This window comes from Clarias gariepinus, chromosome 24, assembly GCF_024256425.1.
Source record: "Clarias gariepinus isolate MV-2021 ecotype Netherlands chromosome 24, CGAR_prim_01v2, whole genome shotgun sequence".
In the NCBI taxonomy this organism is placed as follows: Eukaryota; Metazoa; Chordata; class Actinopteri; order Siluriformes; family Clariidae; genus Clarias; species Clarias gariepinus.
In genome coordinates, this window is record NC_071123.1 from 23,683,706 (window position 1) to 23,698,416 (window position 14,711).

General features: G+C 40.8%; 2 protein-coding genes across 3 annotated transcripts; both read right to left on the reverse strand.

The window, feature by feature from the left end:
• Window positions 1-923: 923 nt before the first annotated feature.
• Window positions 924-7,664, reverse strand: capns1a (calpain, small subunit 1 a). Its single transcript, XM_053485781.1, has 11 exons — window positions 7,592-7,664; window positions 5,509-5,571; window positions 5,313-5,349; window positions 3,866-3,958; window positions 3,719-3,776; window positions 3,505-3,569; window positions 2,474-2,542; window positions 2,299-2,377; window positions 2,087-2,203; window positions 1,772-1,830; window positions 924-1,577 (listed from the first exon to the last, which is right to left on the reverse strand). The coding sequence occupies exons 2-11, from the start codon at window positions 5,553-5,555 to the stop codon at window positions 1,551-1,553; spliced, it is 651 nt and encodes a 216-aa protein (XP_053341756.1). The 5' UTR covers window positions 5,556-5,571; window positions 7,592-7,664; the 3' UTR covers window positions 924-1,550.
• Window positions 7,665-8,358: 694 nt separating this feature from the next.
• alkbh6 (alkB homolog 6) lies at window positions 8,359-14,093 on the reverse strand. 2 transcript variants are annotated; one of them, XR_008356203.1, is made up of 7 exons: window positions 13,711-14,093; window positions 13,556-13,624; window positions 13,418-13,478; window positions 12,860-13,011; window positions 11,358-11,456; window positions 9,392-10,817; window positions 8,359-9,205 (listed from the first exon to the last, which is right to left on the reverse strand). XR_008356203.1 is itself a non-coding variant. In XM_053484745.1 (6 exons), the coding sequence occupies exons 1-6, from the start codon at window positions 13,762-13,764 to the stop codon at window positions 10,548-10,550; spliced, it is 705 nt and encodes a 234-aa protein (XP_053340720.1). In that variant the 5' UTR covers window positions 13,765-14,093; the 3' UTR covers window positions 8,359-10,547. The 2 variants fall into 2 exon arrangements, 1 of the variants encoding a protein (XP_053340720.1); XM_053484745.1 differs by having other exon boundaries at window positions 8,359-10,817.
• Window positions 14,094-14,711: the final 618 nt, after the last annotated feature.

The following is a 14,711-nucleotide window of genomic DNA, read 5'->3' on the forward strand; positions in this document are numbered from 1 at the left end:
GCGATAAGCCCCGTCATCAGTTCTTTCCTTGCAGGTGTTTGTAAACGTTTAACATCAGTTAATTTCTGTCTGCGGCGCGAGCAAAAGTGGACGATGATTTGTACAAAAGAGCAGTGTGCAGCCATTTGTATATTTCTTTTTGTGTACCTGGTGCGTAAGAACTCAGGGGAGAGCATAAACAGATGCGTTTTAAAACCAAACAAAATTCGGAGCGATACTCTGAGGAAGGTGAAAGTGTCTTTAAGAGAATCATTACTGGTGACGAGACACGGATTCATCACTGCGAGTCTGAGAGTAAACGGCAGAGTATGGAACGGAAACATCCTCAAACAGCGACCGAGAAAAAGTTCAAAAGGTCAACCATCAGCTGGAAAATTCATCAACGCTTACAGTTTTCTGGGATTTTCAAGGGCCAGAAGTATCGGAACACTAAAGGTTAAATAATCAACAGTGCTCATTACAGTGCGACGCTTATTAAAGAGCTGAAGACTAAACTTCGGATTAAACACAGAGGACTGATATCCGAAGGCGTTGTGTTAAAGCATCCTCCCTATAGTCCTGATCTCGCTTCATCAGACTGATCAGTTCCCTGAAAGCAGAACTATGTAAGTAAAGATTTACTTCTGATGAAGAAGTGAAGACAGCGGTGCATTTGTGACTTACAGCTAAAACATTTTTAATGAGGGAATATGAAAGCTTGGTGACAGATGGACAAAGTCTATTGAAAAGCAGGAAGGTTTAACATTAATTAAAATAAATTCTACAGCCAAAGTGCGGACAACTTGTGACTCATCCTTGTGTGTATATGTTTCATTTGTATTTTGTGAGGTCACTGTGAAGCTGAGGGGTCGTGGATTATATAATAAACCAACTTGCGCATCATTGCTGTCGTGTTATAGACTCTTGGTAAAGAAAGAACCAAATCAATTTGTCCATTTTATTGGTATTAATCAATCCAGAAACCTGAAGACATTTCCTAATTTGAGATCAGTTTCAAACACCACAGTAGAAAGATTTTTCTTTTATAGTAGAAAGGAAAAATAATGTGTGATAACTAGTGATCTGTTTGCATGGTAGTATTGACAATAAAGTTCACTTTGACTAGCTAGCTGTTAGCAGTAGGTACAGATGTGTCTCTCACAGATCACCTCGGGAACATAAATCTTATTTAAAACTTAAAAAAGAAGCAAAAAAGGACAGTTTTGTGAATTTATTTGAATAGACTTTTATTTCGTATAAAAATTAAACCTGTTCGGTTAACTTTCCAGCCACACATTGGGGCCCCCCCTGTCGTCTCCATGCTCTGGTATCAGCTGCTGATTTGATCCATGCTGTACAGGATTAATAAACTCTCTAACTCTTATTCCTTTATATAAATGACTCTAGTTTAGGAAAAACTCCAAAATATGCAGAAACGCAGGATAGGATAAAATACGATAAAAGGGAGCTTTGGGGATGTGCAGGCTGTGTTTAATTTGGCGTTGGCTAACGTTGTGGCGAAGAAGGTGAGTACAGTGCGTCAGTTTAGCGATCGAGGCGCGGCGAGTCGCTCAGGAGTACATGGTCAGCTGGAGCCACTGTGGAGGAGCAGAACAGACAGAGTCACATATCTTAGTGACATGAAAGTAGCAAAAAAAAAATAATAATAACGCGAAATAAAACTCAATCAATGCATGATGGGTAAAAATTTAAAAGTAAAGGTAATGTTAAACCCTTATCTGGCTTTAAAAAAATTAATAAATCAGGAAATTCTTAACTTAAAAGTTCTCACCTCTTTGATGTTCACTTTGATTGTGCCGTTGTTGTCTTTGTCCAGCGTTTTAAAAGCACCTGTATCAAACGAAAGAGGCAGAAATCATTACATAATCGTTACACAGCAGTACATGCCGGCGTGTGGGAGGTTTCTAAAGTTACCCCCATGATCTGCAGTCTCAGCAGACTTGTTTCATATAAGGTGGAGACTGAGCAAGACGCCATTTTTTTTCTTTTACCTCAGCACTGATTCTCAGACAGGTGTTAATAACTTGTTAATAATCACTAAGGGTTTATAGGAAGCGGATGCCCCCGATGCTCTGTGGACACTTACGGCACATGGCGTCCAGACGGACCAGGCATCCGATGTAGTTGTCGAAGTCCATGTTGCCGTTATCGTCGCTGTACCTGCGGATGATAAGCTGGAAGACCTGATCGCTCAGGGGGAAGCCTGTACACACACACAGATCAGGTTACGAAGGGTTCTGTACACTCCATTAGGGTGACTCACATCAGGCTGGAGTGGTCATGTGACCAGGGCTTCACCTGCAGCTCGGAACGCGTTGGGCAGCTCATCCGCTCCGATCACGCCGGAGTGATCGGCATCATACTGCTTATAGACAGCCTACAGAGAAAAAAAACACAACACACACTGGACTTAGAGATCTCTGTCTGTCTCTCTCTCACACACACACACACACACTTGTGTTATGAATCCCACCTGCCACTTCTTGATGTTGTTCCAGAGGTACTTGAACTCTTCGAACCCCAGTTTTCCCGTGCTGTCGCTCTGCGAAACGTCATTAAGGCCTGATACACAGCGTAACCATCACACACCAGGAGAATTATAATTCTAGCTGCCTGGTACTAATTTTCAGTAAGACAAAGTGTAGGTTTGTTGTGCTGACTCGCGTGTTTAATATACATCATAGTGGGTGAGAGGCAGCAAGGTGCTTGGGCCCGCTAATCGTTCCTATACTATATATAAACTATATTTATCTTTTTTTTTTCTTTTTTCTTTCCAACATCCATGTATTTTTGGGGATCTTAATACGCACAAAAACTGCTCGAATCTGGTGGTTGGAATCTGCTGCCATTAGGATGCCTGAGAGTCTGGGCCCTGGGCGTAGCATGTACACATAGCTCATACACACTTGCACGTATGCACACGAAACCCAGTACACATTTATATCTCATTGAGCTGAACAACTGTCGCATTGCATGACCTGGGCTCAACATAAGAGGAAGTCTTGGAGTTATTTGGGGTCATTTGCAAATGGACTTTGATATACTCCTTAAAGGGGATTTATGGGATCGACACCAAACCAGGCCTGTGTGATCTCAAGACATTGAGGATGCAAAATTGCAGAGGGATTTTTGATATCTTAAACGTGTCAGCTGTGACGACGCCTTAAACTTATGCCGAAAAGTGGTTAACCTTCTGGGCGACATTATACTGAGTGACAGCAGAGTGTGATGCTTTTTTTGCAGCATCTGGGGCTTTTTGTAGATCTAAACATAAAATTCCACCTTTTCCAAAATTATATAGTAATGATATTGGGAGATCCTATTTAAATGTGTGTTCCCACTGTCTTTCTGGTGTACCCGGATGGCGATGGCGCAGGGTGCTTGGGCCCACTCATCGTTTTCTTGCAACTATATTTCCCAGAATCCAGGGCTTTTTGGGGGTCATGCTTAAAAAGTCATAAAAATCAGCAGAGAGGTTAGAATCTGCTGACTAGAGAAGGATACGTCCATGACGGCCACCATACTCCTGCAGGACTCGATTGTAAAACCATCAGTCTTCAGGTCGGCATCTACACAAACCACACACACACAAACGTCAGCGATCATTTATTTAAGTTAATACAACATTTAAACAATCATCAGGCCCTAGAGGTCCCATAAATAGCACGACTTCATTACAAAACCAAAAAATAAATAAAATCTGAAGTTTTATACTAACGCTTAGAGATGATTTTGTTGAGGATGCTCATCAGCTCATTGGGGCTCACCTCCATGTCCTGTAACAGCAACACACTGTTAGCAACACTGTCTGTGTGTGTAAGAGGAGGAGAGAGACAAGGACAGAGAGAGACAGACAGACACTCACATCGCCAGCGAGCTGTTGGAAGACTTTGCGGAACTGTCTCTCCTCATCGTTCTCGTTAGCCTGAACGTACGCCAGCGGTCTGCGAGGAGGAGGCTACACACACACACACACAGAGTCAACGGAAAAATATCATACAACATATCGGTCACTGTAACGCACTTGTTTAAATTTGTTAGTTCCTAAAAGAACTTGACCTTTTGAAATGACAATTTATGAATCGTATAAAAATTTACAGAAGGAGTCTCCAGTGTCAGAGGTGAAAAGCTGAAAAAGTTTTTACTGAAGTTGACCAGAAACTAAAAGTTTAGATTTTTTTTCCTTTTTTTTTTTTTTTTTTTACTTTAAAAAAGGGGGAAAAAAAAGTGGTGGCCACAAGAATTTTACAACACGTATGAGGGACAGTTATACAGTAGATGAAGAATAGTAAGTAATGGTCTATATATTTATTACTATTATTATTACTATCACAGAGACACAGAGTTTGTGCTTCCTTTAACACAGACCCAGGCTGTGTCAGAGTGAGTCGGTTTGGGACACGCCTGCAGGAGGGAATGCTTCCTGTAAAGAAATTCCTCATGACTCACTCGCTCTCGAAATTTGCATTTTAAGAGTCAATGACATCAGCACCTCCCGAAACACCAGCTACACGAGGAACAAAAGGGAAAAATCCAGGCTGGATGAGTCTCGTGGTAAACTCCACCTCCTGAGGGTATCGTTAAACGCTTTCCCTGGTGGACACGCCCGAACACAAAAGGCACATTATTCTGACGCTCCTACGGTCAGGGTCTGAGAACCGGTTCACAGAAAAGTAAACCTTTTAGTGTCCCATTCTCATCAGGATCATGAGAAGGTTTTGAATGTACTGTAGATCCAGAGGAACGCAGGCTTTGTATGAACAGACGTGTCTGGTGTAGTGTTGAGAGAACACACAGATGAAACGTTACACCACTTTGGCCCCTATAGTCTCTCGTTTCTTTAGCCAGGTGTCTTCATCTCTCTCTCTCTCTCTCTCTCTCTCTCTCTAAAGAGAGCAATGCATCAGCGCTTTACGCTTTCACTTAAACAGATCACCTCCCATCTTGCATTCTGGGATTCTCAGTCCAGCGTCCAGGGATCAATAAAGTATCCATCTATCTATTTAATAAATAATAAGTGAGCATCGACTAATAAAAATCAGACACTGAATTGTATAATTTTTTTAAACGCACTAATGAAACTGAACCGGACAAATTACTTCAAGAGAAGAAAAAAAATAGTTTCCATGATTAATTTTGTCGAGTTAATAGTTTGCGCTAATAAACGCTGAAACTATTTTCACACGGCTGACACGAGCGACAAATCGATAAGAAAGCGATGTCCGTGATAACACTCAGAGAGAGCATTTAGACAGGTTAAAAATAAACAAATAAAATAATGACGTTAAAACACGGAGCGAGGGGTCACTTACAGGTTCGGAGGGGACGAACTGGCCGGGGTCGATGTTGCTATGGAAACAGAAAACAGCAGCGTCAGGGATTAAAAGTGTCTTTCAATTCACGTGAACATGGAGGAAGAATTACACAAATAGTTTTGATTACACAAAGAGTCAAAAATTTAGTTGATCACCAAGTAAAAAAACAAAAACAAAAAAAACCCCCACACACCTCACCACATCGATGATCCCGCCAATCAGCTTCTTAGCCAGAAACATCTTTACCTCAGGGTTACTTCAGTCAGGTGAGGAAAAGAAGAAAAAACAACATAAACTCCTTCAGCATAGACATTTATTATTATCATCATCATCATCATCAGTGTAGCTTTTTTGTGTTTTTCCACATGGAAATTCATCTTTCACCTCCGTTTGCCCCTAACCATAACAACATGCAAAAATGACAGCATACACCCGTCATACACCCGTCCTGCATTTCCATTTTTTCCCCCCTCGCAATTAAAATAAAATGACTTTCTAAGCAACTTTTAAACACACATTTATAACATTGAGTTTATGAATTCTTGCTGGCTTTGTGTGATATAACTTCATCAGTTCATCTGACAGACTTCACCAACAAGCCGGGCGGTCTTCTATAAGTTTGTCCTACCCACGCTTACCAGAAAAAAAAAAAAAAAAAAAAACATGCTTTGCTGCTTTAATGCCCCGCCCATAAATCCATTTTACCACTCCTCAAAACTTATAATTTCAGGTTAATTTTCATTTATCTTTTTTATTAACTGTGTTTAATACACACTGAAGTTTGTTTGCATTGTTGAAACAACATGTCAGGAAGTGTTACCAGTGGTAAAGCGATTAGATTCTGACAACGTATCAGCAGTATGTCAAGAAAGGTTTCCTTATAAATAATATATGAATATATTGCAGGGCTGTAGGTACAATATATTGAGAAAGTAGCACGAACAGAAACAATAACTATAAATTTCTGCTAATGGTAGGAAATTCTGGCAGGTAGGATATATTGATAGAACACTGGTCTTTTATACCGAGATGTCAGAAAATGCTACTGGAGCGTAAATCAATAGATTTGCACGGCTAGGGTGATGTCCTCAGGACGATGTCTTTTGGCACACTGACTTGTGAATGTCAGTGCTCCCTGTGATCTGTTGGCGTGTTACATAACTAGTTTTGAAACTTTTTCATACCACCTGATATATCAGTATGTGAAGCCTAAAGGTTTTGGTGCTTTACTACATATAGCAGATATATTTACTGGAAACTTTAGAAGCAGCACATTCTGATAGACAAATATGCTTATCAAATAATGCTCCCAGTATATAAAAATCAACAAAACTAATTAAACAATTTCTCATGGTTCATGTGCAAAACCCTAAAGTAAGGATGAGATGGTAGGATTGACAGAGCACCAGTTCCTCACTTCCACACTCAAAATGAATCACCAGAGTTTCTGTATTTTTCCCCCAAAACACAAGGAGAAGACTTGGCCGCGTTTCAAACGGATAAGCAGTGCACTAGGTAGGGTGTAGAGCGCCAGCGTTGTATATCTCAGTGCGCGCGCAGGATGAAGGAACAGTGAGTGATTTGGGACGCGACCCGGCTAGGCCGGCGTGTAGAGTTCCTTGTTGACCGAGGGGACACACCTAACTACAGCTTCTCCACTCCCCTCACAAAGACAACACTATCCACATTGTAATACATTTTTTCTCATCCAAAATTATTATTATATTCAGTTTTTTGATACCCCGCTAGCGACATTTTAGCACAAGCAAAAATTGCTAACGGCAATAATCCATCCGTTCTGCTTCAAATCTTGCCAAAATAGTTATCGCTTTATAATACACAAATACACATACATTTACAGATCTAAGAAATTCTGTATTATTCCTAAAACGATGTGGCAATTCTACATTTTTCACTACATCCATTTTAAGGTGGGTTATGTAGTACGTTCCCCAATCCCTTCCGACAAACCACGCCCACTGCGCTAGGATTGGCTTACAATCCACTCACGCAGATGGAATGCCGCATCAACCAATCGGACAGCGTATCAACCTGGATACTGACCAATCCGAAGACAGGAGGCGGGACTACACAGGCAGAAAAGACAGCTTCGGGCAAATAACGCAGAAAATATGCAGCGCCTTAAAGCTTTTTTCCGATTAATGTTTATGGTAATAACTTGATTAACAACAGAAATCTGCGCTGTATAAATATAACGAATGCACCATGACAGGCATAGTGTTTACAAATCAGAATAAAACAACGTATCAACTTACCAAAGTAAGCAAACCAGTAAGCTGCGCGTGCCTGTAACTGTGACTAGCGGATTGCAGAGGAGTTATACTGGGAGCCAAACGGGGGGCGTGGTTACGGCATTACGTGACGCACAGGAGGCGTGGCTAGAGGTGTAGAAACCTCCATAGAGAAAGGGTTTATTAAAGAAATAGAGAGAATATATTGTATGGGAGAAGGAAGATAAAGGGGTCAAAACTTTTGAGAATGACACAAATAATAATTTTCCCAAATTCTACTGCTTCAGTGTTTTTAGATCTTTTTGTCAGATGTTACTATGGTGTACTTAAGTATAATTACAAGCATTTCATAAGTGTCAAAGACTTTTATTGACGATTACATTAAGTTTATGTAAAGATGTCAGTATTTGCAGTGTTGATCTTCTTTTTCAAGACCTCTGCGATTCGCCCTGGCATGCTGTCATTCAACTTTTGGGCCACGCCCTGACTGATGGGAGCGCGTTCTTGCATAATCAGAGCTTGGAGTTGGTCAGAATTTGTGGTGTTTTGTTTGTCCAAAATGTTGTTTGTTTTATTCCCCCAAGCCGCTTAGTTATGGCTTTTACCTTATGGCGAGGAGCTCCATCACGCTGGAAAAGGCTCTGTTCATCACCAAAATGTTGGATGGTTGGGAGAGGTTACTCTCGAAGGATGTTTTTGTACTGTTCTTTATTCATGGCTGTGATGCAAAATTGTGTGAGTGAACCATATAGAGCAAAATCTTCACCACCATCATCATTAGCAATTTATTACTGTAGTCAGGTATTTTTATACAGATAATACATAAATATTGTACATAATACATGAAACTAATAACATGGACACAACACTGTTATTATGGTTTGTAGTACTACAATTTTCTTTAATAAGTGCATGAATAAAAAAATAGAAATTCACAATTACTCTCATGGAGGACAGGCTAATCTTTAAAATCACCACAATCACAATTAATTTGGGATGCATTTAAAGGCCAAATGATCATGATAAAAAAATGTCAGTTTTCATGTTGCTGCTAAAGTAAGAAAAGATTTGACAATCAGATGCATACATTTTTGAATGAAAAATATGCTTAGCCGTTGCACACATTGTATTTAAAATGAAACAATCAAAATAAACTGTTGGGCAAAAACATTGGGTGTGGCCCATGCAACAGTCTCGAACATTCTCAAAAGAAGGAAATAACTGGCAAGCTCAACAATGACAAACGGCCTGGAGAACCACAGAAGACAACTAAAGGGAATGACTGCAGAATTCCATCCAGGGTAAAGAACAAAAATGTTCACAACGTCTAGCTTTTACACTTTTGAGGTGGTAGGCGTGTCATTGTCTACAGACAGTCTACAGTCAAAAGATGGCCTTTATGAAGTAAATACACACAGCAAGGTGCAAACCGCTGATAACACCCAAGAACAGATAGGCCAGATTAGACGTTGGCAGATTTCCTTAGATGAAACTAAGATTAACTTGTACCAGAATGACGGAAGGAGAAAGGAACAGCTCCTGATGAAAGCATCACATCACAGTGGAGGCTGAATTATTCCACAAATGTGTGTTTAGCTGCTGATGGAACCAAGTCACTGGTGTTTATTGATGACCTGACTGCTGATAAAAAAAAAAGTATCAGGAGGAATTCTTAAGTGTACAGGGATATACTTGACTCTGACATAAAAAAAAAAAAACTGACATGACATCACTTTATGCTGGAGATGGATAATGACTTAAATCATCCCAAGGCAACGAAATCTCATATTCTTCAGTTTCAAACTAATAAAGCATTTCACTTACAGCTGAAGGCTGTAAAGCAAAGGCGAAGTACCTCGAGGGGGGGAACTCAGCATTTGGTCATGTCCAAGGGCTCCAGATGATGACTGCAAAGGATTTCTGTCCAAGTATTAAAGGAAATCCTTATGTTTGTAATTATGTTAGAGTCCCGTGATGGGGTGTGTGTGTGTGTGTGTGTATGTATGAAAATGGCTGCGATGAACCCGACTGTATTTGTCTCTAATAATTTTCAGAAACTCAATAATAACTAAAGTTGTTAATGCAAACGAGCATCACAAGAAAAAGCTGTGAAAGTTGACGGCCAGAGAGAGATGATGAAGTGTGAGGGGAAGGAAGGTCCTGCGTGTAAAAGTTATTTAAGGAACTGTGGGCGTGGCAAAAAGAAAAAGGTTTTAGTGAAGGAAGAACTTATGAAGGCAGTGTAAATATTAAAGGGGCAGTTGTTAATATTAATCCAACGTCCTCAACGGTCTTGCGATAAAAACACCTTGAATGTGTGAATCATATGAGGGCGGAGCTTAATGCTGGGCCAGGAAAAAAAATGAAACAATATACAGTATGAAAAGATGTACGAAACAAAGGGACTACAGCATGGGAATGTGGCGAATCAAAGTTTTTCTAAGGTGAAGTGTAAAATTGTGGCTATAGCATGTTGTATTTCTTTTTAACGAAATGACACACCTTTAAGTTCTGTAGAATTGTTAAAGGTATTAAACTGAATAAGGGAAGAGATGATCCTGCAGCAGAGTTGTAGTACAATTTTAGGATTTAGATGGTAGTTAAGGTAGCCGAAATCTGGACAACCTGAAAACTAGAAAAGTCCTAAAATGTTAAACCCCTTCTCCAGATGACACGAGGGTGGCGCCCGCGGTGGAACAAACGAACGTGAACGAATCTGAATCAGAAGCAGAATTGCACCGGAAACCTCACAGCAACAGACATAATTAGTTTATTAGAAATTCTTTTTTTTTTAATCTGGGCAGGTAGACAGTTCCTGAAATACGAGTCCTGTCACATCAAGTCACGTCCCTTCCTGCTCGCTACTTGGATGCCCATGTGTCCAAGCGTGTCGCTTTATAGTCGGACATGTGTCACACCGGCTCTGTGAGAGAGCGAGAGAGAGTCACTTCCTGGTCTGAGCAGCTCTGTGATGATCGTGTCACTTCCTGGCGAGCAGCAGGTTGGCGCGGCAGACTTTGGGCACGTGCCGGATGGTAAGGGAGATTCTGGTTTCGCGGGATAGGGTCTCGCCCACCCGCCCTCCTGCTATCGACAGGTTCGCCACACGTTCTGTTAGCGTATCCATAGCGACGCCGCTGATCCCGTGAAGGTATCGCTTGTACAACTCATCCTGCAGGATCAGGAGACTGCGACGCCGCAGCAACAACGACATCACGTAGCGGCTCTCCTCTGTCTGAGGAACGTCAGTCTACAATCAGAGAGAGCGAGAGACACAGATAATCGAATGAACCAGTTCCTAATAAAGTACTTTTACTTCGTTCCATGTTTTCCACTTCTTTCCTTTATCCCCATATTGTTTACTTTGGTTCTGTGGTTAATTTGGTTCTCCATTTCCCGTCACACCCTCGCACCGATCTCTCTCTCTCTCGCTTCACCAATCATACCCTGTCGTGTTTGACACAACCGCAAACGGGGAACGCTTCTATAAAACAAAGCGGTGACTCAGCGCTGGAGAGGTGGGCGTCTCGGCCACACGCTGGAGAAGGGAAAAAAAAAAGCTATTTTCTTGACAGACTGTCACAAATAATAAGTATAAAACACACACTGCTCAGTTTCAGCCTCAGAACAACAACAATATTTCAGTTTCCAAGAACAAAACTGGCTCTGGATGTGTGTGTGTGTGTGTGTGTGTGTAATAGCCATATTAACTGAGTGAGGGTGTATTCATGGTTCATCGTTAAGGCTGTTCGGGTTCATGTTCGGACTCAGCGTGTTGTCAGGACTTTACCTGCGTTTGATCGACGGGTCTGTAGAAGTCAAGCAGCGTGTGAGAACCTAGAGTGATGGTCGTTACTGTGGGGTGGTACAGAGGCCCATCTTCATGAGGCTGAGACACACACACACACACACACACACACACACACACACACACAAACCAACAGGGATACAAGGAGATATGAAACGTGTGCAACAAAAGACGAAACGAAACATCTAGTCCAGAACAGTTGTTCTCTGTCAAACACCTGCGTAAGCAAATTTCGATGTTTCTAGATCGTGGTTTACAAAATGATTACATGAGTTAGTAAATAGAGTTAGTAAATAAATAAACAAGTAAACAAAAGGCGTTTCACATTACTGTGATGTGACTACTGTGGAGTGTTGCGTGCAATGTCAGAGTATCGTCATGCGGTGCGAGTATGGAGTATTTAGCACTGCTGTGAAAATGCCAGTATTGAGATGCGATACAAATATGGTACTGCGAGTACTGTGATGAGGACTGTGATGTGAGTATTGCAGTGTTATGTGAGTACTGTGGTGTAAATAGTGGAATGTGTTGTGAGTACTACCATTTGAGTACTCACATTTAGGTTTAGGTATTGTGGTGTTGTATGAGTACTACCATGTGAGTGTGAGTATTGCGGTGTCAGTGGTGTAATTGTGTTGTAAGTACTGTGGAATGAATATCGCGGTGCGGTGTAAGTATTGTTGTGAGGTGTCGTGATGTGATATGAGTATTGTGTTGTGAGAATTGTGGTGTAATATGAGTACTGCTGTTAAGTGTATTGTAATGTGGTGTGAATATTATGGTGTAGTCTGTGAATTGTGGTCTGGTATGAGTATTGTGAGATGTGAGTACTGTGGCGGGGTGCGATGTGAGTATTGTGGTGTGAGTACTCTGGTGCAATGTGAGTACTGTGGTGTCAGTACTTTGGTGCGATGTGAGTACTGTGGTGTGAGTACTCTGGTGCGATGTGAGTACTGTGGTGTGAGTACTTTGGTGCGATGTGAGTACTGTGGTGTGAGTACTCTGGTGCGATGTGAGTACTCTGGTGTGAGTACTCTGGTGCGATGTGAGTACTCTGGTGTGAGTACTATGGTGCGATGTGAGTACTGTGGTGTGAGTTCTCTGCTGCGATGAAAGTACTCTGGTGTAAGTACTTTGGTGCGATGCGAGTACTCTGGTGTGAGTACTCTGGTGCGATGTGAGTATTGTGGTGTGAGTACTCTGGTGCGATGTGAGTATTGTGGTGTGAGTACTCTGGTGCGATGTGAGTATTGTGGTGTGAGTACTTTGGTGCGATGTGAGTATTGTGGTGTGAGTAGTTTGGTGCGATGTGAGTATTGTGGTGTGAGTACTCTGGTGCGATGAGAGTATTGTGGTGTGAGTTCTCTGGTGTGATGAGAGTATTGTGGTGTGAGTTCTCTGGTGCGATGAGAGTATTGTGGTGTAAGTATTTTAACGCGAGTACTATAAGATCTTCTGTGAATAACGATCAGTCCATGGTGTACCATGATTCCCTCCTCTGGTCTGTACTCGTTCACCAGCACATGATTGGCGCTTTTCCCATCAAACGCTCCGAGGCCTGAGATCTTCTCCGTGTATCTCAGTAGCCAGTCCGGCAGTTTCTCTGCGATCATCCCCTTCGGATGTGGAAGACCTCCTGATTCAGAAAGAAAACCTCGAATCGGCTTAAAGATTTAGACACGCAGCTGGCGTGACCGCTAAACCTCCCGAAACGTAGACGATTCACAGAGACACAACTATCGAGTTTAGCACAAACCTAACATCATGAAATTACATAACACGACGTCATTCTTTCTAAAAATCCGCTCTCACATTTATACAGAACTCAATACAGTTTATATTATATTTTTGCTGCTTTGATAGACTGTTTATGAGGTGCGTGTAGGTGACGTAGATATGCAGATTGCACAAATCATGATTTCTTGACTTTTACTTTTCTGTAGCGACGATGCAAAACCAAAGAAACCGAACTAGATGTTAATTATATATATTTTTGGGAGGAAAATAAATGAAATAATAAAAATCATGAGAGGAACTCAGACCCCAGTTCTGCAGCCTCCTTCCTGACAGCTGTGTCCATTTAGGTTTGGGAGCATTGTACACCTGAAACACACACACACACACACAAATAAGGATGTGTTCAGTGTGATATGATTAATAAACACCTAATAAACTCCTACCTGCTGTATGAGATACTCCTCTTCTGCTTCTGATATAAACTCAGGGATGTAGTACACAGTCGGTGGAGCCTGTTTCAACACCAAAGCCACGCGTTAAAGTTTACTTTCATTAAAAAAAAAAAAATTAAGCCACAAATAGTCATCTTTTTACCTACTTCTTTCACAATGTACCTCTGAATCTCTTCTGAAATGAATTCAGGCTTTGCCATGCTAACGTCACTCTACAAGACCGGTGGCCGAATAACAAACAGCAAAGCTATCCTCGTTTAGTGCACTACTAAGTGTGTACGAGTTACTTTATATGTTGACTACATAAGCTGCCTAAGTAGGGCGTAACGAGAGATTTAAGACGTAACCATATATCGCCTTAGTATTTTCGACTTGTAAAAAGCGTGAAACAAATGTAAAATCCCAAATCTAAATGTATGCGATATACAATGGATGGCAATTTCGACTATTGAATATTTATTTAAGAGCACACAATTCGTTGTGTATTAAATTTATTTAGATAAAATGACTTGTGATATTACTTCCTGTTTTAACTCTTCTTCTCTGCTTCTATGAACCGAGGCGAGCCGTACAATTCGCCACCTACCAGATAAAAAAAAAAATAATAAGTATGAAATCTCGTCGATGTATCATGGGACTTTAACTAAAACATAGTTAAGTAACTTTTATGTTAGTTGCACTTTCTACAGAAACAAAGAAGCAATAAGAACATAGCGAACACAGTTTTTATTTATTTATCACACGTAAAACATAAATCTTCTCCAGCGCCACCTGTAGGTTTGGAGGAGGTGTGTTTTATACGGTAAAGCGCTTATTAGTGCTTAAGCACAGCGCCTCTCTATGGCAATTCGATGTCATTACAACATCTTTAATTCTTGAATACTGCATGTTGTCAGTTGATTTTTTCAAAAATGTAGATACTTTAAAAATAGTTATAAAATAAATAAAGAATAAGAGCTAATAATTCATCTACTTAAATGTAACATTATTGTCTTATCCATGATGAGTGCAAGATATTAATTTGTTATTTAGACCAAGCGTCTCGTTCAAAGAACTTAAACCAAGATTATAATACATTACTTTTTGCATTGCACAAAATCTCAAATCAAAAGAGTTTTAAAAAATCATTTACTTTTAGCTCTGAATA

Excerpts from the sequence above, each read along its gene's own strand:
- capns1a (XM_053485781.1), bottom strand. The coding sequence starts at position 5,555 with ATGTTTCTGGCTAAGAAGCTGATTGGCGGGATCATCGATGTGGTGAG. Across the intron at positions 3,959-5,312 it reads AGTTCGTCCCCTCCGAACCT|CCTCCTCCTCGCAGACCGCT; the intron begins GTAAGTGACCCC and ends GTGTGTGTGTAG. Across the intron at positions 2,204-2,298 it reads CAACGCGTTCCGAGCTGCAG|GCTTCCCCCTGAGCGATCAG; the intron begins GTGAAGCCCTGG and ends GTGTGTGTACAG.
- alkbh6 (XM_053484745.1), bottom strand. The coding sequence starts at position 13,764 with ATGGCAAAGCCTGAATTCATTTCAGAAGAGATTCAGAGGTACATTGTG. Across the intron at positions 13,625-13,710 it reads AGAGGTACATTGTGAAAGAA|GCTCCACCGACTGTGTACTA; the intron begins GTAGGTAAAAAG and ends GTGTTGAAACAG. Across the intron at positions 10,818-11,357 it reads GACCCGTCGATCAAACGCAG|ACTGACGTTCCTCAGACAGA; the intron begins GTAAAGTCCTGA and ends CTCTGATTGTAG.